Here is a 21718-nt window from a genome sequence, read left to right on the forward strand (position 1 = left end):
AAACACAATATTTAGAAGTGTGGAAAGTGAAAACCCTGCAATTCTACCCTCCAGAAGTAACCACTGTTAATATTTTGGTATTACCCTCCAGATTTTAAAAATGTGTCACATATATGGTGTTCTGTGGCTTTTGGAAAAAAACTTTATGTCAGAGCTTGGCTGTCTTTTCGTGTTAATGTATATTAATATCAATCTGCCACATTTTAAAAACCAGAATTTTGGTTTGAAAAGTACTTGTATGGCTGGTCTTTATTTAACCAGTCTACCTGTTAGTGGACATTTTGTTTATACCCAGTTTTGTGTTTTGTTTTGTTTTGTTTTACCATTTCCAGCAAGGTAATTTATATCTTTAGGCTCCTGGGCTGACATACCATAGGGTAATTTCCAAGGCTTAAAAGTTCCGGGTTAGAATTTTACTATCAAGATATGTGTCGTCCTCCAGGAAGGTGGTACTAATTTACAGTCATGAAAGTATCTGTTTTAAATGTTTGCCAGGCCAATAAGTGAAAAACGGCATCATCTTATAATTGGCTTTTAAATTAAAATGTAACAGTGCAAAATATCATTTTATGATTATTGTTGTTTGCTCTTTATTTCTTCTGTAAATTGTTCACATCCTTTGCCTGTTGTTAGTGATTTCTCTTATTGTTTCTGGATTTAACCCTTTATATAATTATCTTAAGTTTTCTCCTGGTGCTTTAATGGTTCTGCTTTTTAAAATATTCTTATTCTTATTTAAAAAAAATTTTTTTTGAAACACTGTCACTCAGGCTGGAGTGCTGTGGCGTGATCTCAGCTTACTGCAGCCTCCGCCTCCCGGGTTCAATTGATTCTCCTGCCTCAGCCTCCCGAGTAGCTGGGATTACAGGTGCCCGCCACCATGCCTGGCTAATTTTGTATTTTTAGTAGAGAGGAGGTTTCACTGTGTTGGCCAGGCTTGCCTCGAACTTCTGACCTCAGGTGATCACCCGCTTTGGCCTCCCAGAGTGCTGAGATTACAGGCATAAGCCACCGTGCCAGGCCAAGTTCTACTTCTTAATACATAAATTTCAATTTATCTGGAAGAATTATGACTACCCACTGCCAAATAGAACTTCCAGCCTGACTACTGGCAACCTGCTCTTGTAGCTGAACAGGCTCTAAGTTGTTGGGTATTTAAAATTTTTTTTTTTACTTAAGCCTATAGCACCCAGTATTCCCAGGCATTCTCCTATGCAAAAACTAACCAGGACCGACCCTGCTTAGCTTCTGGCTCTAACTTTATAAATTATTATTCAGCGGACCTGCCAAATAAATAGACATTTAAAAACAACTTCATCGAGATATGATTTACGTAGTACAAAATTCTGCTCTTTTAAGTGTACAGTAATTTTTAGTAAATTGAGTTATACAATTTTAGAATATTTTCATCACCTCAGTAAGATCTGTTATGCTAATTTATAGTTAATCCCCTTCCCCACTCCCGGGCACTACTAATCTTTCTGTCTCTGTAGATTTGTATTTTCTGGACACTTTATAGAAGTGGAATCATACAGTATACAGACTTCTGTGCCTAGCATATTATTTTTTATTTTTATTTTTTGAGACAGTGTCTCGCTCTGCCATTCAGAGTGGAGTGCAGTGGCACAGTCATTCCAGCCTCAGTCTTCCTGGGCTCAGGTTAATCCTCCCACCTGAGTACCTGGGACTGCAGGCATGCACCACCATGCCCAGCTAAAGCATATTATTTAAAACAATATTCAGCTACTTTGTCAACACTATATGATTTACCCTCCCCCCTCTAAATCACTGTCACCTCCTCTCCAAAGTTGTTAACTGAAGTTTCGAGGTCACCCATTGTTCTTATTTTGAAATTGAATGTGTGCCCTTGAGTTAACCTGATGTAACACTTCTTTCCTCTGTATTAGCAGTGCCACACTCTGCTCTATGTTTATAACCTACCAGCAAATAAAGATGGCAAGAGCGTCAGCAACAGGCTCAGACGCCTGTCCGATAATTGTGGTGGGAAAGTGCTGAGTATCACAGGCTGCAGTGCAATTCTCCGCTTCATAAACCAAGATAGTGCAGAGCGCGCTCAGAAGCGAATGGAAAACGAAGATGTCTTTGGTAATAGGATCATTGTGTCATTTACTCCAAAAAATAGAGAACTCTGTGAAACAAAGAGTTCAAATGCAATTGCTGATAAAGTGAAGTCTCCCAAAAAACTTAAGAATCCAAAATTGTGCCTCATCAAAGATGCAAGTGAACAATCTTCCAGTGCCAAAGCCACGCCTGGAAAAGGGTCACAGGCAAATTCTGGATCTACTACAAAAAATACAAATGTTAAAAGTTTACAGGTAATTTTGATACCTCTTGCTTTCTGAAGTTTATGGTAGGTTTGGTTTCTTCGTTTCTGTGTTTTACGTGCCCGCTTGCTTTTGGCGTGTCCCTTTTTGATTTCAGTGTTTCAAATGATACTCAGAGTCAATCGTTTTCTGTAAAAGCTCTAACAAATCTTGGGTACTTAAAATTTAAACCCCACTGTGCTTGTGTCTTTGAAGGAGCTGTGCCGCATGGAGTCAAAAACTGGTCATAGAAACAGTGAGCAGCAGCAAGGTCACCTGAGGCTGGTAGTACCCGCTAACGGTAACTCAAGTGCTGCAGTGCCGACGCCGAAAAACTCGGGGGTGGCAGAACCTGTTTACAAAACCAGTCAGAAGTATGTGAAACTACTCTTTCTCATAGCTGCTTCTTGAATGTGAAGGAAGACATATGACCTTTTCCGTTCAATTTTCCCCTTCTGTTAGAAAAGAGAACCTCAGTGCCCGAAGTGTTACCAGTTCTCCTGTAGAGAAAAAAGATAAAGAGGAGACTGTATTCCAAGTGAGTTATCCGTCTGCTTTTAGCAAGTTAGTTGCATCCAGGCAAGTCAGTCCTCTGCTCGCATCTCAGTCTTGGTCTTCTAGGTGAGTCTGGCTTCTTGACCTGTGGGGGTGGTTACATGTAATAGGAAGGATTATGAAATAGTATGTTTGTTGAAAAGAATTCAGATAGTACTGAAATGCACAAAGTAAGTCTCCCATCCGTCCTCTGCCAGTTCCCCTCTCCTCAGGTAATCATCGTTAACATTTAGGGACAATGCTTTCATGATTTCTTCTTCTTCCATCTGGAAATTGTGGCAAGCAGAGGTGAGAAAGAGAAGCCTGTTGGAGAGTCCCTGGCCAGTGCTGGGAGGCATGTTAAGATGTCCCTGTGTTCACTGTGTTGAGGAAAAAGCCCAAAACAGCCATGCATTGGTGGTTCTTATTAATATGGTACTGTATCGGAAGCTGTTTGAGAAGTGACGTTTTCTGTAAACTATAGTAATTATCTATCACTATCTCTCACACTAAGGAATTCTTGAGGCTTGGGAGACAGAGAAGCCATAAGGCTGTGTTGCATTCCCATGAGCTCTTTTTAGCATTGTGTTTGTTCTGCTGAGTTGGTGGCAGATCACTGTAGAAAGTGACTGTGGATCAGCCGAGCACGGTGGCTCACGCCTGTAATCCCAGCACTTTGGGAGGCCGAGGCAGGCGGATCACGAGGTCAGGAGATCAAGACCATCCTGGCTAACATGGTGAAACCCTGTCTCTACTAAAAATACAAAAAAATTAGCCAGACATGGTGGCGAGCTCCTGTACTCCCAGCTACTCAGGAGGCTGAGGCAGGAGAATGGTGTGAACCCGGGAGGTGGAGCTTGCAGTGAGCTGAGATCGCATGACTGCACTCCAGCCTGGGTGACAAGAGTGAGACTCCGTCTCAAAAAAAAAAAAGTGACATGGATATATAAAAGTACTTCTAAAAAGCCACATAAAAGTTTTCCTTCTGTGCAGAAAGAACTGCAACATGCGAGCAAGAACTTTTAACTCTTTCAGAGCCACCGAGAAAGTTAAACGCCTTAAATTGGTATCACAGGGTGATTTCCTAAGGATAATGCACAAAGCGGAGGGTTAATTCATTAGGACTGCCTCTAATTCCTGCCTTTAGCTTTAACCCAAAGGAAGAATATTTGATGTTGATTGGCAGTAATTAGGGGTCAGTAGATAGTACTTTTGACAATGTCTGAAGTCAGTGTGTATTTAAGATTAAAAACACAGCTGGGCACAGTGGCTGATGCCTGTAATCCCAGCCCTTTGGGAGGCTGAGGCAGGCGGATTACTTGAGGTCAGGAGTTTAAGACCAGCCTGGCTAACATGGGGAAACCCCATCTCTACTAAAAATGCAAAAAATTAGCTGAGTGTAGTGGTGCATGCCTGTAGTCCCAGCTGTTGGGGAGGCGGAGACAGGAGAATTGCTTGAACCCAGGAGGTGGAGGTTGCAATAAGCTGAGATCATGCCTTTGCACTCCAGTCTGGGTGACAGAGCGAGACTCTGTCTCAAAAAAAAAAAAAAGATTAAAAACAGATTTGAAAACCAAATGTTTGGTTTGGTTGTGTTGTGGGAAAGCTGCTTCTGTATATAGTTTCAAACAAAGCCTAAATGGTGAAATCTAAATATACAGAACAGTTTTTTAAAATAATCTTAATATGTGTGTTTTAAGCAGGAGTATGTCTCCAAACCTTTTAAACAGAGCATCCCCGCTTGCTTTCAACATTGCAAATTCAAGCAGCGGAGCCGACTGCCCAGACCCATTTGCAAATGGTGCTGATGTCCAAGTCAGCAACATAGACTACAGATTATCCCGGAAGGAGCTGCAGCAGCTCCTACAGGAAGCATTTGCCAGGCATGGCAAGGTAACTTTTTCCCTCTTGTGCTTGCTTTGTTATACTCTTCGGTGGAGTTTCTAGTCAAGAGGACCTAATTTGATATACATAACCACAGCCAGGGTGGAAGTTTGAACTCCTCCTTCCTTTTCCCTTTGGTCTGCTCAGAGTGGTGCTATAAATCCAGTTTTTACAGTATAGCCTCAGAGAGCAAGACACCTAGCAGTGAGAAGCTCTTGTCTTAAGCAGAAATTGAAATGGCAATTTGTGGCCAGGCGTGGTGGCTCATGCCTGTAATCCCAGCACTTTGGGAGGCCGAGGTGGGCAGATCACCTGAGATCAGGAGTTTCACACCAGCCTGGCGAGTGAAAACCCCGTCTCTACTTTAAAAAAAAAAAAAAAAATTAGCCGGGCGTGGTGGTGCATGCCCGTAGTCGCAGCTACTTAGGAGGCTGAGGCAGGAGAATCGCTTAAACATGGGAAGCAGAGGTTGCAGTGAGCTGAGATCGCACCACTGCTTTCTGGCCTGGGCGACAGAGTGAGACTCTGTCTCAGAAGGGAGAAAAAAAAAAAGACAATTTGATAAGTAAAACATTGATGGATTTTAGTTAGCTCTTCCTGCTGAAATACAGGTAGGATTCTAAAATGTTGGCTGGTCTTGTTTATGTCTTACTATATTTGACTCCTTTTTTAAGTGCAGTTTTGCTAAAAATGCACTTTTTTAGTAGATTCTTAAAAATGGCCATGCCCTGGGTTTTGTAGAGTCTGGAAAAGACCTCAAAGATTCTTCCCATGTGTTGGCCTCTGAGCCTGCCTTGGAAACCTGTGTGTGCCAGAGCACACAGGCCGGGCCAGTGTGACATCTCTGAAGGTCATCTCATGCTCGCTCACTTACGTCCTGGTCAGCAGAAGAGCAGAGTTCAGACATATTCCTTCATGGAAGCACTGCAGTCCACAAACGTGTTCCTTCGTGGTTCACCTTCAGTTTTAAGACGACAGGGTTCTGGGCGGACATAGCGTTCAGTTTTCCCTTTTCCTGTTGCAGGTGAAAAGTGTTGAGCTCAGCCCCCATACAGATTATCAGCTCAAGGCTGTTGTGCAAATGGAAAACTTACAAGATGCGATTGGTGCAGTGAATAGCCTCCACAGATACAAAATTGGCAGCAAAAAGATCCTGGTCTCACTTGCCACCGGAGCTGCCAGCAAATCACTCTCTTTACTGAGGTAAGAAACAAGCAAGCTGTTTATTTCAGGAAATAACATTTGACCCAGAAACAGTTTTAGAGATAATAAAAATAGATTCGCTCACATTCCCACCCCTCTTGTGATGACTGCATGTGGAATAATGCTTATTCTAGATTGATAGAGTTAGAAACAAGCCATTTGACTCTTGTCTAAGTCATTAATCAAAGGCGGAATACAGCTTAAACTTGACAGGCATTTGGGAGTAAAATAATATGCAGCATGTTTAAACAGGTTCTAAAAATAGTAGGCCCCTACAGTAAAAGTTTATAAACCTGAAAAGTCTGAAGTATTACCTTCAGATCTTAGTTGAAGGTAGATTTGTGTATAAAGACCAGATTACAAATCTTCAAGCTCTCCATTTGCAGACATGTCCTTAGTGTCAAATAGATACCCAGCGCCATAAGTCTGCCTTAAGACTATATCAGTCTCAAGCATCTGGTGATGGTTTTACTCATAGTAAGATGTGATACTTCTTTGGGTCTCCCTGTTTTGGGGAGGTTGGTAAAACAGGACCCACTCCTGAATGTCTCCTTGGATAATCAGAGATCTTTTCTCTAACTTGTACTTCACTATTACTTAAATTACAAGTTATGGTTTTTTATTGTTGTTGTTCTTAGAATAAAAATGATGCTTATTGAAGAAAATTTGGAAAGTTTAGAAACATAAAAGAAGTACGGAAAGAAAACCATCCACATTCGTATGGCTCAAAGTCAATTGCACTTAACAGTTTGGCATTTTCTTTTTGTTTTATTTGGATTTTTTCCCTTTTAGTGTTTTTTGGTGCCTCTTGGTGTTTTAAAACCGTAGTTGAGGTTATGTTGTATTCAGTTGCGTATCCTTATCTATGGGAACGTCAGTCGCATATATCTAACAAACTGCAGTATGGCAGGAGATACTTAAGCCCTTCTCCCTTTTGAGTTAATCATGCCTTTCTGCTCCACTGGTGTGGAAAACCCTGTGATTGATACCAATTCTAGTGTGTAACGTCATTTTCTTTCATTACCTTGTCCCTAAAATCCTTTCTTTAGACTTTTCTGGAAAATAAATTCTGACATACCAGCAATCGGTAAATTTATTTTGCATATGCACTGTGTTAATTTTATGAACTCTGTTTATACAACTTGTAATATGGAGGCAATGGTCTGTTCCCTAATCAAACTTCTGTCTTACAGTGCAGAAACAATGTCTGTTCTTCAGGATGCCCCTGCCTGTTGCCTGCCTCTGTTTAAATTTACGGATATCTATGAAAAAAAGTAAGTTAGGTATATTTTTGCCTTGTCCAGTCAGTACTGATGGGTGACTTGCATGCACAAAACCATGGTAATGAGTCTTGAGGAGCTTCAGCCTGGTAGAGGAGAGGAGACAGAGACACTGGCATTCAGATTTACACGTCAATGAATGTTTAGCAGACAGTTTTAAAATATCTTTTATTTTTAACGAAGTTAGAGCTTTGGTCCTCAATGCTGTACTTATTTTTCCCCTAATTGACTAGTTTTAGGTTTTTGTGTTTGTTTTTGTTTTTTTCAATTTTTTTGGAGACAGAGTCTCGCTCTGTTGCCCAGGCTAGAGTGCAGTGGCTCAGTGTCAGCTCACTGCAACCTCTGCCTCCCAAGTTCAAGTGATTCTCGTGCCTCAGCCTCCCGAGTAGCCGGGACTACAGGCATGTGCCACCAAGCCTTGCTAAGTTTTTGTATTTTTAGTAGAGACAGGGTTTCGCCATGTTAGCCAGGCTGGTCTTAAACTCCTGACCTCAAGTGATCTGCCCACTTCAGCCTCCCAAAGTGCTAGGATTACAGGTGTGAGCCACTGCGCCTGGCCAAGTTTTAGTATTTATTGGATGAACATTTTTAAGCACTAGACTATGAGCTCCAGGACAGCAGGGACTGGCTCTGCCTTCATACTGTATCTTAAACACCCGGCCCATAGTAGATGCTTAGCAAGGACTAGTAAGTGCAAGACCTAGGTACTGCAGAGAAGGCAAAACTGGGCAAGACTTAGGTCTTGTACCTGAGGAGCTTATGTCTAGCGGGAAGAGAAAATGCTCATGAATCCTCATGGACAGTGAAGAAAACTGATTGGAAAGGAGGAAGAAAGGCTTTGAGAACACCAAGGAGGGGAAAAACAAGGAACTTGACCATTATCCCATGGGTAGTAGGGAGCCAGTGAAGTGCTGGAGGAAGGAGGGGAGGGGAAAGGTGTGGTGACGGGAACCATGCTGCAGGAAGACTCTTCTCGTAGCAGTGGTGTCTGAGAGGGCACGAACAGGGGAGAGAAGGAGGCAGGGGGGGAAGTGCTACATCATTCCAAATTCGGAGCAGACACTGTTGGGACAGAACTCGATGTTACAGAAATGTCAAATGTCATTGAAACTGGAGTGGGTAACTAATTTTTTTTTTTTTTTTTTTTAAGTTCAGCTTTTTATTGAACATGTTATAAAAGAGATTTAGTCAAAAAGACTAAAGCCCATGTCATCGTCAGACTCCTCGGATTCTTCTTTCTTTGCTTCCACTTTCTTCTCCTCAGCTGGAGCAGCAGCAGTGGAGGGGGCAGGACCTCCTGCTGGTGCAGCACCAGCTGCTGGAGCAGGTCCACCAGCCCCTACATTGCAGATGAGGCTCCCAATGTTGACATTGGCCAGGGCCTTTGCAAACAAGCCAGGCCAAAAAGGTTCCACATTCACACCGGCTGCTTTAATGAGGGCATTGATCTTATCCTCTGTGACGGTCACCTCATCGTCATGCAGAATGAGGGCCGAGTAGATGCAGGCGAGCTCGGAGACGGAGGCCATAGCGCGGGCAAGTGTGGGGCTGGCGCTGCCGGAGGCGGTGCTAGTCGCTGGATGAAGTGAGGCCTTCACTCCAACGCGGACTTAGCTTTCTCGGAAGGACCGAGCACCTTCGCGACAGCTGAGGAAAAACTAATTTATTTTTATTAAAAAAAATTTTTTTGAGACAGGGTCTCACTCTGTCACCCAGGCTATAGTGCAGTGGCACGACCCTAGCTCACTGCAGTCTCAAACTCCTGGACTCAGATGATCCTTCCATCTCAGCCTTTTGAGTAGCTGGGGCCACAGGCATCCGCCATCCTGCCCAGTTAATATTTTTTAATTTTTGTAGTGAGGAGGTTTTTGCTACATTGCCCAGGCTGGTCTTGAACTCCTGGCCTCAAGCGATTCTCCCACCTCGGCCTCCCAAAGTGCTGGAATTACAGGCACAAGCCGCCACCTGTGGCCAGGGTAACTAGTTTTACGTAGCAAGCAAGGTAAAAGGGAGGGATCATTTTGATTCTGAGTGTTTGGCTTTGTGTGACTGGGATGATGGTTGCACAGTTAAACTGGAAATAGGGAAATAAAGCATGGCCAGGAGGTACAGCAAGTTTTTGGTCTTTGTTTTGGACATGCAGGTTTTAGGGGACTGTTGGAGGAGCTGGGTAGAGAGTTCACGTAGTCTTCTGCACATCAAGGGGCTTCTTTGGGAGAGAAGCAGGCTCTGAAGATAGAGCAGTCATTTGCCTTTAAGATGATTGGGACAGACTGGAGGGCAGATAAGGTTGGGAGGGGGAAGGAGAAATAGAGGGCAGGAATAGATGGAGTGCCACTGGGGCCAGGGATGTGGACGAGCACCCAGGATGTGTGCCCAGAGAGCACATCAGGAACGGGGGGATCCAAGGCCATGAGGAAATGCATGAGGTGTGGGGATGAGGCAGAGGCTGCTGATCACTTTTGAGTCATCACTACAGAGTCCTGTGGCTAAAATCCTGGAGGGAGGGGGCTGAGAGACTTGCGGGTAACACAGCAGAAGCAGCTCCTGAGCAGCTGGATGTTTCCCATTACAGGGACAGGGGAGAGTGCAAGACTGAGAGTGAGAGTACAAGGGCGAGTGTGTCTCTCTAGGAGGTGGAAGAGGACCAGGGGCTGGTTTGGTAGATGGGAATCTGAGTACATGTAGGACACTGGGAAGAAACCACTGGTCAGGCAGTGAGAAGACCAGGGAACACTTACTGAGCACTTACTATGAGCCAGGTTCTGTCCAGGCCTAACCACACTTAATCCTCACATCGACCCTGTGAGATAGGTGCTGTCATCACCCCATTTTACAGATGGAGAAAGTGAGGCCCTGATTGGTTGTGGAACTTGACTAAGGTCACACAGGTTGAAGTGGAGTCAGGATGTGAACTCAAATCTGCCAGCCTCCAGGGCCAGTGCCTTTAAGTTCCAAGTAGGAAAGATCCAGTGTCACAGGGTGTGTGGGTCACACAGTTGAGGCATAGGAGAGGTGAGAGGGTCACGGAAAGCACGTATTCTCCTGAGAGAGGAGAGTGGGGATGGTGAGAAGTAATACAGAGAATTGGAAGTGAGGGGAGCTGCATGGAGAGAGGTTTCCAACTCAGAGAATTCGGTGAGGTTACTTACAGAAACTGGGAAGGGGCTAGGGGTGCTTCCAAATGACGTGAGCATTGTCATGGACGGAGCCAGAGATGACTCAGGAGTGCCAAGCATCACTGGTTTGCTACTGAATGAATTTGTAGTGGAATTATTCCAGTTTTACCTTTGAAGAGATGGAGGAACCATCATTGGTTATTGCTCTTTATTTAAACAGGATGGGTATTTCTGTATAATCAAAGAAAAACCTTCCAAGTCAGCGTCTCTCTTCTCTTGCTTTTAGATTTGGACACAAGTTGAATGTGTCAGATCTATATAAATTAACAGACACGGTTGCAATCCGTGAACAAGGAAACGGACGACTGGTGTGTCTCCTACCCAGCAGTCAGGCCCGCCAGAGCCCCTTAGGGTCTTCCCAGTCACACGACGGCTCCTCCACGAATTGCAGCCCAATTATATTTGAAGAGTTAGAATATCACGAGCCTGTCTGCAGACAGCATTGTTCCAATAAGGATTTCAGGTATGCCTTTCGTTTTCCTTTAGAAATAATTCTTTTCTATAAGATTGTGGAATGTTAGGATGACCTTGTGAACATCTTAGACCCCTGCGGAATGTCAGCTTCCTATTGTGTTCTCTTTTTTTCAGCGAACATGAATTTGATCCAGACTCTTACAAGATTCCTTTTGTGATTCTTTCTTTGAAGACATTTGCGCCCCAGGTTCACAGTCTTCTCCAGACCCACGAGGGCACCGTGCCTTTATTGAGGTGAACCGTCTCAAAGCCTTTGTCGATATAATGCCCTAGTTCTCCTTTTCATAGGAAGCCTGCCCTTTCTGCCCACACCTCTTTGCAAATAGGTATTATACGATGCTTCATCCTCATGTGTTTAGCCCTCAAAGTACAGTCATGCACCACACAACGACATTTTGGCCAACCATGGACTGTATGTAGGACAGTGGTCCCGTAAGATTATGATCACATATTTTCACTGTACCTTTCGATGATTAGATACACAAATACCATTGTGTTATAGTCGCTCACAGTGTGCAGTACAGTATCAGGCTGTCCAGATGTGTAGCTCAGGAACCATGGGCTGCACCAGCCTAGGTGTGCAGTGGGCCGCAGCATCTAGGTTTGTGTGAGTGCACCTGATGATGTTCTCAGATGACAGAATCGCCCAGCCACACTTTCTTTAGTACATCCCCCCATCACGAAGCAACACGTGACTGTATATCTGAAATGGGATCCATTCAGTCAGTACTTCAACAAGAAAATGTGTGTGTGCGCTACATTTTAGAAATGTAAACGTGAGGAGGGCAGTTTCTTCCCACAGCGGGGAGATGTATCGTAAGTGCTGCAGTCAAAAACTCCACAAGTGTTGAGAGTACACAGCTTCAAATATGCATACATTTCAAGACTTGTGAGAGAAGAGGATTCCTCAGAAGTTCATTTAACCACTCCATGAGCCCCAACAGTAGAGTTAATACAAAGGCCGACACAGGACTTAGTGGCCTGCAAGCCCCTGCTGATGTGGAAGCAGACGTGTTAACTGACTTGGAGCCCAGTTGCCTTATTTTTAACCCCCCTCCTGGAAAAGTACCCAGAAAATGCCATCAGAATGCATCAAAGAGTCCAGTGCCACCATGCCTGCCTCCCTGGGTCCTTAATTTTAACCTTCAAACCTGGTGGTGGGCATTCAGACAAATGATTAACACATACATTAAACCAAAGCCTTCTGTTTAGCAAGCGCTTTCTTTTCTGTTGTTTTAATTTAACCTTTCCTTTTTGTTTTTTCCTGTTTCAGCTTTCCAGATTGTTACACTGCAGAGTTTGGCGATCTAGAAGTAGTGCAAGAAAACCAAGGAGGTGTTCCCTTAGAACACTTCATCACCTGTGTTCCAGGTGTAAACATTGCCACTGCTCAGAACGGCATCAAAGTGGTTAAATGGATTCACAACAAGCCCCCGCCTCCCAACACTGGTAGGTGTCAGGTATTTTATCCTAGAGCCACCGCCTGTCCACTGTGAGACCAGAGGAGGCTATTGGCTTTTATTTTAAACAGCAGCACAATTTGCCAAGTGTGAAAACACCGTGGATGCGTCCTTTGATCTTTTGAAAACTCCTTCTAAAATGCTTGAGGGGTTGGCAGAACTAGACTTTGTTTTATTTTTTATTTATTTTTTTTGAGATGGAGTCTTGCTTTGTCACCTGGCTGGAGTGCAGTGGTGTGATCTTGGCTCACTGCCACCTCCACCTCCCGGGTTCAAGTGATTTTCCTGCCTCAGCCTCCCGAGTAGCTGGGACTATAGTCACCTGCCACCACGCCCAACGAACTTTTTTTTTCTGTATTTTTAGTAGAGATGGGGTTTCACCTTGTTAGCCAGGATGATCTCGATCTCCTGACCTCATGATCATGCCTTAGCCTCCCAAAGTGCTGGGATTACAGGCGTGAGCCACTATTTAACTAGCCTTTTTTTTTTTTTTTTTGAGATGGAGTCTCACTTTCTAGCCCAGGCAGTGCAGTGGTGCCTTCGACTCCTCACAACCTCTGCCTCCCAGGTTCCACGCCATTCTCCTGCCTCAGCCTCGAGTAGCTGGAACTACAGGCCTGCCACCTGCCTGGCTAATTTTTTGTATTTTTAGTAGAGACAGGATTTCACCGTGTTAGCCAGGATGGTCTCGATCTCCTGACCTGTTGATCTGCCAGCTTTGGCTCACCAGTGCTGGGATTACAGGCGTGAGCCCCACGCCCAGCTGAAACTCTGTCTTTTAAAAGGCGGTGTGATGGCTCAAGCCTGCAATCCCAGCTTCGGCGACGGCGTTCGAGATGAAGACTTCATCGCTGCTGATGCTTCCGTCTCTGCAAAAATAAACTAACCCGGCGGTGGCGGCGCTAACCAATCCAACTTCAGGCTGAGGCAGGAAAATAATGCGCTCGGTGAGCTTACAGTGAGCGAGATCAGCCACTACGCAGCCAAACAATGAAACAGACGCTCGTGTAAAAATTTCAATGTGAAGGCCTGCATAGCCAGTACGTTGCTTTGAAAGTCATTTTGGTCCACATTTTGGACTTTGATAAATGTGAAAATAAATTTAAATGTAAAAGACCAAAGTATTGGGACCTAGACTTGGGTGAGTGTCAGAGTTACGGGCATGTCCTGAGTTGCAGATGTCTAAGGCTGCTGCCTGTGAACACCACTTAACGTTGCCTTCCTATATATACGCACACGCTTCCTTCTCTCTGTCCCCAACACTTCTTTTCCTTCTCTCACCTCCCTTACCCTACAGGAAAAAAGGTGAGGATGACCAAGGAATTCTCTCTGAGTCAGCCTGCTCTTAGGAATGTTTCTCCTTGGGCTTCTTATGGGATACCTCCTTTCTTTTCCTTCTGTCTTAGACTCCTCAGGGGCCATAGATTATGCTGCTCCTTACTCCTAAGCCATGAGCCCGCAAGCCTCCACCTTTTTAAAGATTTTATTTATTTATTTTTTTTGAGATGGAACCTCGCTCTCTCGCCCAGGCTGGGGTGCAGTGGCCGGATCTCGGCTCACTGCAAGCTCCGCTTCCCGGGTTCACGCCATTCTCCTTCCTCAGCCCCCTGAGTAGCTGGGATTACAGGTGCCCGCTACCACCACGCCCAGCTAATTTTTTGTATTTTTAGTAGAAACAGGGTTTCATCGTGTTCGCCAGGATGGTCTCGATCTCCTGACCTCGTGATCCGCCCACCTCGGCCTCCCAAAGTGCTGGGATTATAGGCTTGAGCCACCACGCCCAGCAAGCCTCTCCACTTTTCTATAAAGATTTCCATATGATTACTTATACCTTTTTGATAGGTATAAGCAGTCAAGATGGTGCAAAAACCTGTTTCTTACACCCTTTTATGTCATGCTAATTTTACAACATTGTCACTTTCTGTGGTTTTCTGGGTAGCATTTTCAGCTCCACTGTGGATTAATTTTGCTCTTCTGGGCTACCTACCTGAGGATCATTTATAACTTTGTGGGAAAGTGTGTTCCACATGACCAAGTTTCAGATGGATCTTGGAAATATAACTAGTTTCTAAACTGGGAGCTTCTTGTGTACTTTCACTTCTATAAAACTATAGTAGACTCTGCTTTACTTTGGCCACTGAACTTTGAGGATTAGTGGGATAGCATTTGACAGCCCACGAATAAGTTAGGCTAGCTAGTTATTGGACTGTGAGACCTGAATATATAAACTGAGATGTAAAGCAGCTACTGTACTTGGTTTCGTCTGCTTCCCCATGATTGAACTGAAGCCAAGGACTGCAGGGCCGTTTCCCCTCCTTTCAGCTGGTGAAATCCGTGCTTTCTGTCTAATACATGTTGTTTTTCCTCTAGACCCTTGGCTTCTGCGTTCGAAGAGTCCTGTAGGTAACCCCCAGCTGATCCAGTTCAGTAGAGAAGTGATTGACTTGCTGAAAAGCCAGCCATCTTGTGTCATACCCATCAGTCATTTCATCCCATCCTATCACCATCATTTTGCAAAGCAGTGCCGAGTGTCAGACTACGGATACTCCAAGCTGATTGAGTTATTAGAAGCAGTGCCTCATGTGTTGCAGGTAAGGCGTGTCACAGGATTACTTGTTTACAGGCAGGAATATTCCTCCATGGCTTTGGCTGCCTCCATCAAAGAAACAGTAATAAATTCCTAAGAAGTCAGTTCTGGGCAGAACATCCTCTAAAAGCTTTCTTTAGAGGGAAGGAGTAATACACAAAGGCGGCTTCTCAATTTTTCAGAAAGCTACTAGTTTCCAGTTTTAGAGGAACTCCTTGGAGGACTGAGGAGTATTTTCCCTCTAAGCTCTGTACACCTTCTTCATCCCAGCACAGCTTTCTCCAGAATTGTTCATGATTACAAGGAAGCTGCCGTGAATAGCCATGTACTTGTATGTTGGTGCCTATGTGAAAGTCAAGGGCTTAACCTTTCTTCTAAATGTAACTAGTCGGAGACTAGTTACTGGGCTGGAGTGTAGCACTGGATCCTATGAGGACTTTGCCCGTTAACTCACAGTGTTTTAACAGCTTCCCACTCACTAAAAATAGCTTGAAAAACTTGCAGACCAATTTATCTGGACAACCAATACAGTTTTCATTTCTGTACTCACGACTTTTCTTTTCAAAAGATTACACTTTTCATTTCTATACTCAACGACTATTTGGGAGAGGGTGCGCCAAGCCAAAAACAGTAAGAGAGGAGGTTGGACGTTTGTTCCTTTTGACCAACTACATTTTGTTGATTCAGATGTATTTCAAATTGCACACATTCTACATGAAGGGAGTCATTCTCTGCGGCTATTACCAAGAGAGGATGAGCCAGCAGCAAGGAAGTCGCTGTCTGCTGAGGTCTTATGTGTATAAATAAACCATTTGCTTTGCAGATTCTTGGAATGGGCTCCAAACGTCTGCTGACCCTTACCCACAGGGCCCAGGTGAAACGCTTTACTCAGGATTTACTGAAACTTCTGAAATCCCAGGCCAGCAAACAGGTCATTGTGAGAGAATTCTCACAGGCTTATCACTGGTGAGTTGATGAACAGAAGTGAAAGCAAATATTTTAAGACACTTTATCATCTCCCAAATTCTAAATCGTTATCTAATATTTCTATTAAGCGTTCTTTTGGAAAACGTGTAGTACTTTTACCAATGATACTACTCATTCCGTATCCGCTTCTGTTGTTAAAACCTAGGTGTTTCTCAAAGGACTGGGATGTCACTGAATATGGTGTTTGTGAGTTGATTGACATCGTATCAGAGATTCCAGACACAACCATCTGCTTGTCCCAACAAGATAATGAAATGGTGATTTGTATTCCCAAAAGAGGTATGTGACTTACATTTGCTAGAAGGATATTGTCTACCTCCTGTTACTTTAAAATAGTGTGGCATGGAAGATGTGGTTTTCCCTCCCTCTCCGTGCTTCCTGAAGACTCCACAGAAAGCACAGTGTGAAAACTGCTGCTCTTTGGATTCTGTGTTCTTCAAAGCAGGTGAAGCTGTTCTCAAGAAGAAAAGCAGGCTGGCTTTTTAGAATTGGCTCTAAGGGGAAAAACAGACATCATCAGCACTTTGCCCAAATGCCTCCTGCAGCCCGGCTGTGGCTTTGTGAGCCGTAGTCATCCGGTTGAGAACCTGTCACCATGCCTGTTGCTTCACTCTTCTGTTGAACTCTGAGCTACTTTATTTACTCTGCACGCTTGAGAAGGGAAGACAACTCAAATGGATGTTTTGTTTTGCTTTTCAAATTTTAATAGTTGAGATCAGAACTGCACAGGTCCACTTACGGGGAGAAAGTACAGTGATTGAGGGATGCGAAGCCCATGGATACCGACGGCCAACTCTTCGTGTCTGCAGGTTCCGCGGGGCGGACCGCAGGACTTGAGTAGGTGGCGGATTTTGGTATCCAAGCAGGGTCCTGGAACTGATCCCTTGAGAACACCAAGGGGTGACTGTATGGTCATATCCTCCTTCTGTTGTCTGGTTCTTAAACTATGCTCCTGCAGAACACTGATGTCCACGAAATCATAGAATTCCAGGGCCAAAGTTAGTAATGCCAGTACTTTTCTAATTCTCACTTAAAAATTAATAGAAACAATCTGAGCTTAAGCTTTTTTTTCTCTTTTTGTTCAACTTTTGAAGCCTGATTCTCTTTTCTGCTAGCAAGTTTTAACTGAAGATCAGATGAATAAACAAAAAAAAAATGGGGATATTCAGAAGTGTGATTTCATAGGAATAATTTCTAGAGTACTTGCTTAAGTACAGGGACCTGGGTGTGTGTCATTTTAATAGATACAGGGCAGGGGCTAGAAAATTGTTTCTAGCTTGTAAGATGACCTTGTTTCTAGCTTATAAGATGAATATATATGCATTTCATAATATAATAGTATCATGACTTCCTGGTATTCTGCCCTGGAACATGTTTGAGAACCACTTGCAAAGAGGGAAGAGTGTATGTGTTTTAGGTTGTGTGTGTTTGGAATGCAAGGATGATATCGCTTATAAATTCCCAAAAGGATTTACTCTAGTATGGATGTTGAACACAAATGGGTAGAAAAAAACTGTGACTTTATGGTTTTTTTTTTTTTTTAAAGAACGCACTCAGGATGAAATAGAAAGGACAAAACAGTTCTCCAAGGATGTCGTTGATTTGCTGCGTCACCAACCCCATTTCCGGATGCCCTTTAATAAATTTATTCCCTCTTACCATCACCACTTTGGCCGGCAGTGCAAACTTGCATACTATGGGTTTACCAAACTACTTGAACTTTTTGAAGCCATACCTGATACTTTACAAGTGAGTGAAGAAATTCTAATTTTATAAAGTATTTTTCTGAACAGCATATTGGAAATTTTTTTTTCACATTCAAGACCTATTTTCCTGGGAAGTAGGGAGTTATGAAAGAGGATGAAAATCTAAGCTGTTCCAATCAGAGAAGCCATATTACTGACTCATTAGTATTTTTAGATAAATATGGCTTTTTCCTTCAATAAAGAATTATTCAAACTTGTCTTAGGGTAATTATTGAAAAAGGGATTAAGTAGGGTGATTTGGTTTTTTTTGTTGTTTTTTTGTTTTGAGACGGAGTTTCTCTCTTGTCGCCCAGGCTGTAGTGCAGTGGCGCTATCTCAGCTCACTATAACCTCCACCTGCGGGTTCAAGCAGTTTACTTGACTCAGCCTCCCAAGTAGCTGGGATTACAGTTGCCCACCACTGTGTCCAGCTAATTTTTGTATTTTTAATAGAGACGGGGTTTCACCATGTTGGCCAGGCTGGTCTTGAGCTCCTGATCCGCCCGCCTCAGCCTCCCAAAGTGCTGGGATTACAGGCGTGAGCCACCACACCTGGCTGATTTCTTACACTGAATATTTGTTCATTAGTTTTATGCTTTTCAAATCCTTCATGTTGAAGGTAGGCTGAGTACATGAGGTAACATCAGTGCTAAGCTGTTAAGCTGTTGCTAAGTTAAACCAAATTTCTGTTGATTTTAATTTTTTTTTTATTAAAGTGCTTTTAAAAAATTGTTTTATTGTGGCAAAATACACATAACACAGAAGTAAGCATTGTAACTGTTTTTTTATTTGTTGTCCAGTAGTGGTCAGCACATTCACGTTGTTGTGCAAGCAATCTTCTGCACTTTTTCATCTCACAGAACTGAAACTCTGTACCCATTCAGTAATGCTGACTTGTTTTTTTGTTACTAGTTGCACACATTTTTTTGCTATTCTGTAAACAACTGTGATTTGTTTATTCTCCCTTTCCTCCCGCCTTGTGTTTTCGAAGGTATTGGAATGTGGAGAAGAAAAGATCCTTACTCTGACAGAGGTAGAGCGGTTCAAAGCTCTAGCTGCCCAGTTTGTTAAACTCCTTCGGTCCCAAAAAGATAACTGCCTTATGATGACAGATCTCCTTACAGAATATGCTAAAACTTTTGGTTATACATTTCGTCTCCAAGACTATGATGTCAGTTCCATTTCGGCTTTAACTCAGAAACTCTGCCATGTCGTGAAGGTAAATGTTGTTGTTTTTTTTTTCTCCCCCATCATGGGATAAAGCTTATAGTGGCCTAATTCTCATTAGGACATTTGCATGTGCCGTAGCGTTTCTGTATTTACACCTTGAACTACTTAACTGTCACAGCCTTACAACTTGTTTTGTGTCATTAGTGCTTCTTAGGTAATAAGAGAAGCCTTGGTTTGGAAGTTTAGTTTTGGCTTTCCTCTTGTGTGTTTCTGAATGGCCTTGCCAAAGCTACGCCTTTGTGAACTGATGAGGTCACTCTTCACCCCAGGGTTCGGTCACCAGGTGCAGCCACCTCAGCGCTGCTGACCTGAGCTCAACTCCTTCCAGTGAGAGCTTTGCCTGTGATGTTCTTGGGAGCTGTAATCACACAGTGTCTTCTCCCTCCACATTCTCACCCACTTAGGAGTAGGCTTAGGAGCCAGCGCAGGTGCAGAGTGGCCTTTGCCGCTGGCAGAGCTGTAGTAGCAAGGGCAGCTCGTCCTGTTTCCTGCCCTGGACTGCACTGACCCTCCCCATCCTAGGCAGAGCAGCTGCCAGTTTTCAGCCCCTTCCCCCACAGGACCAAGAGAAGTCACTGCCAGGAGGAAGGAATGGAAAGGGAAGCATGAGGGACGGCACCCTCAGTTACAGGCCCATTACTAGCTGCACACATTTCTGTGTCATTTAATTCCGTCAACAGCCAGAATGGGTTCATTCTCCTTTTCCTTCCCACTGTGAGGTGTTTTTTGGAGATGGAGTCTTGCTCTGTGGCCCAGGCTGGAGTGCAATAGTGTGATCTTGGCTCACTGCAACCTCCACCTCCCAGGTTCAAGCGATTCTCCTGCCTCAGCCCTCCGAGTAGCTGGGATTACAGGTGCCCGCCACCATGCCCGACTAGTTTTTGTATTTTTAGTAGAGACAGGGTTTCACCACGTTGACCAGGCTGGTCTCGAACTCCTGGCCTCAGATAATCCGCCCGCCTCAGCCTCCCAGAGTGCCTGGGATTACAGGCATGAGCCACCGCACCCGGCCCCCACTATGTTTCTGAATGTATTGGACTGCAGGGAAGAAGTAGTTCTTACCTTGGCAGAGGTAGAACGGCTCAGAGCTCTCCTTAGGTACTGGTTGGTTAGAGGAGGAGGTGAGAGAGCAGGAAGCACACCAGGAGAGCGGAACATCCCTGAGCCAAGACAGAGGAATGGCCAGCAGCATCATAGGAAGGCAGGTCAGAGAGGGACTGCCTGACCTCCAGGTTTAGCTCAGTGGGGAGAGTCGGTGCCGCCGGCCAGGTCAGTGGCAGCGTCGATTGTGCAGACAGAACCCACGTGGGAGTGGGGTGAGGAGTGAGGAGAGGTGAGAAAATGGCCCAGGTCATCTGGACAGCAACCTGGTTTGTCTGCTTGTGAAGATGGAGGGCTGGGCCAGCAGCTAGAGGCTGTGGGGCTGCGGGAGCAAGGGAGGATTTGGGCTGCCGGTTTTCCTACCTGGAAAAACTTGAGCAAGTCTGAAAGCCATTGATGTGGATCTGTCTAGAGAGAGAAGATGAACATACAAGGGTGAGAGGGGCTAAGACGGGAGGGCCTTGAGGTGTGGGAGACTGGGAAACTAGCACACAGAGGAAGAAGGAAGCATACAGGGCAATAGGCTGGGGGCAGGCATGGGCAGGTCTGATGTTTGTCATCAGGAATAGAAGGGAGTCCTCTTCCAAGAGTGATTTTCCACCAGAGAGAGGGACTGATCTGTGCTTAGAGAGAGAGGAGAGGCAGGCTCAGGACTTAGGAGCAGGGAGAATGTCTGCAGTTGTCGTGGTGAGTGGAGAATGGCTTGATCTGGATGTCATGTGGGCTGCAGGGGTATGGAGAGCTCCCTGCAGATTGGCACCGTAGACTCTCAGAGAGCAGCAGTTGGGATGTGGCTGTGCAGGTGTCGGCTCAGGGAAAGCAGGTGGTCGGATTCAAGGTGGGAGTTTACCGATGGGCACCAGGAAAAGGCATGGGGTGAGGGAATTTAAACATTGACAAGAATGTCAGTGGCAGGATGACAAAAGAGGAGAGTGAAGCAAAGGAGGGGGCTGGCGAATTGTCGGCAGATAGGAGGCAGTGTTGCTGCTGAGTTTTGAGAAGGGGAGGAGTTGAGCGGGTAGAGTCTCTGCACTCCCACCCCGACAGCAGCTCCCGACTTGCTTTTACTAGTGGGGTGGTCAGGAGGTTTGAGTGATTTATGTTGGATGGGGTAATGACAGGTTCGCACTGTGACCCTAGAGACGGGTGTCTGCAGTGAAATTGAACAGAAGAGGATGTCGTTGGAGATGACAGGCAAGGCATTGAAAGGCTATAAGGCTGTGGTGTGGGACAGGTCCCTTGGTGTTCAGTTGCCCAGGATGATGAAAGGGGTGGGCTCAGTTGGATAGGAAGACCCCATGCTGTGACCTAGGGCTTTGCTAGGTGAGTGTGATGGGCGGGCAGCTGGGGTGTGAGCAACAAGGATGGAGAGAGCTGAGAGAGGCTCCATGGTGCCTCCCTGGCTGCCTACTGGATCTCCTGGGAGCTTCTCCAACCCTGCTTCTGAGATTCTTATAGAATTAGTCCAAGTGCACTGTGAGCATTGGTGTTTTTAAAAGCTCGCCAGGGGATTCTAATGCATAGCTGGGATTGAGAATCAAGGGATGGATCCAAGTCGTACCAGAGGAGCAGGCTCTGGTTTGGTTTCTTTCCTAAGCGGCTGTAGTGGTGGTGGGGGTCTGGGTAGCTACGATGACTGGGATCCCCTGGAATGGTGTCGGTTGATTGATGAAACTCGCTTCTGAGCAGGAAATCTATATGGTCCCATAACCATGGTAAGTGGGGTGAGA

General features: G+C 44.8%; 2 protein-coding genes across 5 annotated transcripts in view; one reads left to right on the forward strand and one right to left on the reverse strand.

Annotated features, from left to right (window-relative positions):
- MARF1 (meiosis regulator and mRNA stability factor 1) overlaps positions 1-21718 on the forward strand; it is a 48269-nt gene that overhangs the window by 15484 nt on the left and 11067 nt on the right. Inside the window, exons 8-21 of one of the 4 annotated variants that reach the window (XM_017953212.3) lie at positions 1908-2336; positions 2541-2698; positions 2787-2945; positions 4559-4751; positions 5767-5945; positions 7139-7219; positions 10631-10867; positions 10993-11112; positions 12152-12327; positions 14709-14929; positions 15749-15891; positions 16058-16191; positions 17459-17661; positions 18649-18876. In XM_017953212.3, the coding sequence (XP_017808701.1) occupies positions 1908-2336; positions 2541-2698; positions 2787-2945; positions 4559-4751; positions 5767-5945; positions 7139-7219; positions 10631-10867; positions 10993-11112; positions 12152-12327; positions 14709-14929; positions 15749-15891; positions 16058-16191; positions 17459-17661; positions 18649-18876 (2661 nt within the window). The remainder of the gene's footprint in view (positions 1-1907; positions 2337-2540; positions 2699-2786; positions 2946-4558; positions 4752-5766; positions 5946-7138; positions 7220-10630; positions 10868-10992; positions 11113-12151; positions 12328-14708; positions 14930-15748; positions 15892-16057; positions 16192-17458; positions 17662-18648; positions 18877-21718) is intronic. The other 3 variants (XM_003916585.4, XM_009196061.3, XM_009196064.3) reach the window with 3 other exon arrangements.
- Positions 8373-8890, reverse strand: LOC100999326 (60S acidic ribosomal protein P1). Its single transcript, XM_009196060.4, has one exon. The coding sequence runs from the start codon at positions 8752-8754 to the stop codon at positions 8410-8412; it is 345 nt and encodes a 114-aa protein (XP_009194324.1). The 5' UTR covers positions 8755-8890; the 3' UTR covers positions 8373-8409.

This window comes from Papio anubis, chromosome 18 (assembly GCF_008728515.1).
Source record: "Papio anubis isolate 15944 chromosome 18, Panubis1.0, whole genome shotgun sequence".
Taxonomy (NCBI): Eukaryota; Metazoa; Chordata; class Mammalia; order Primates; family Cercopithecidae; genus Papio; species Papio anubis.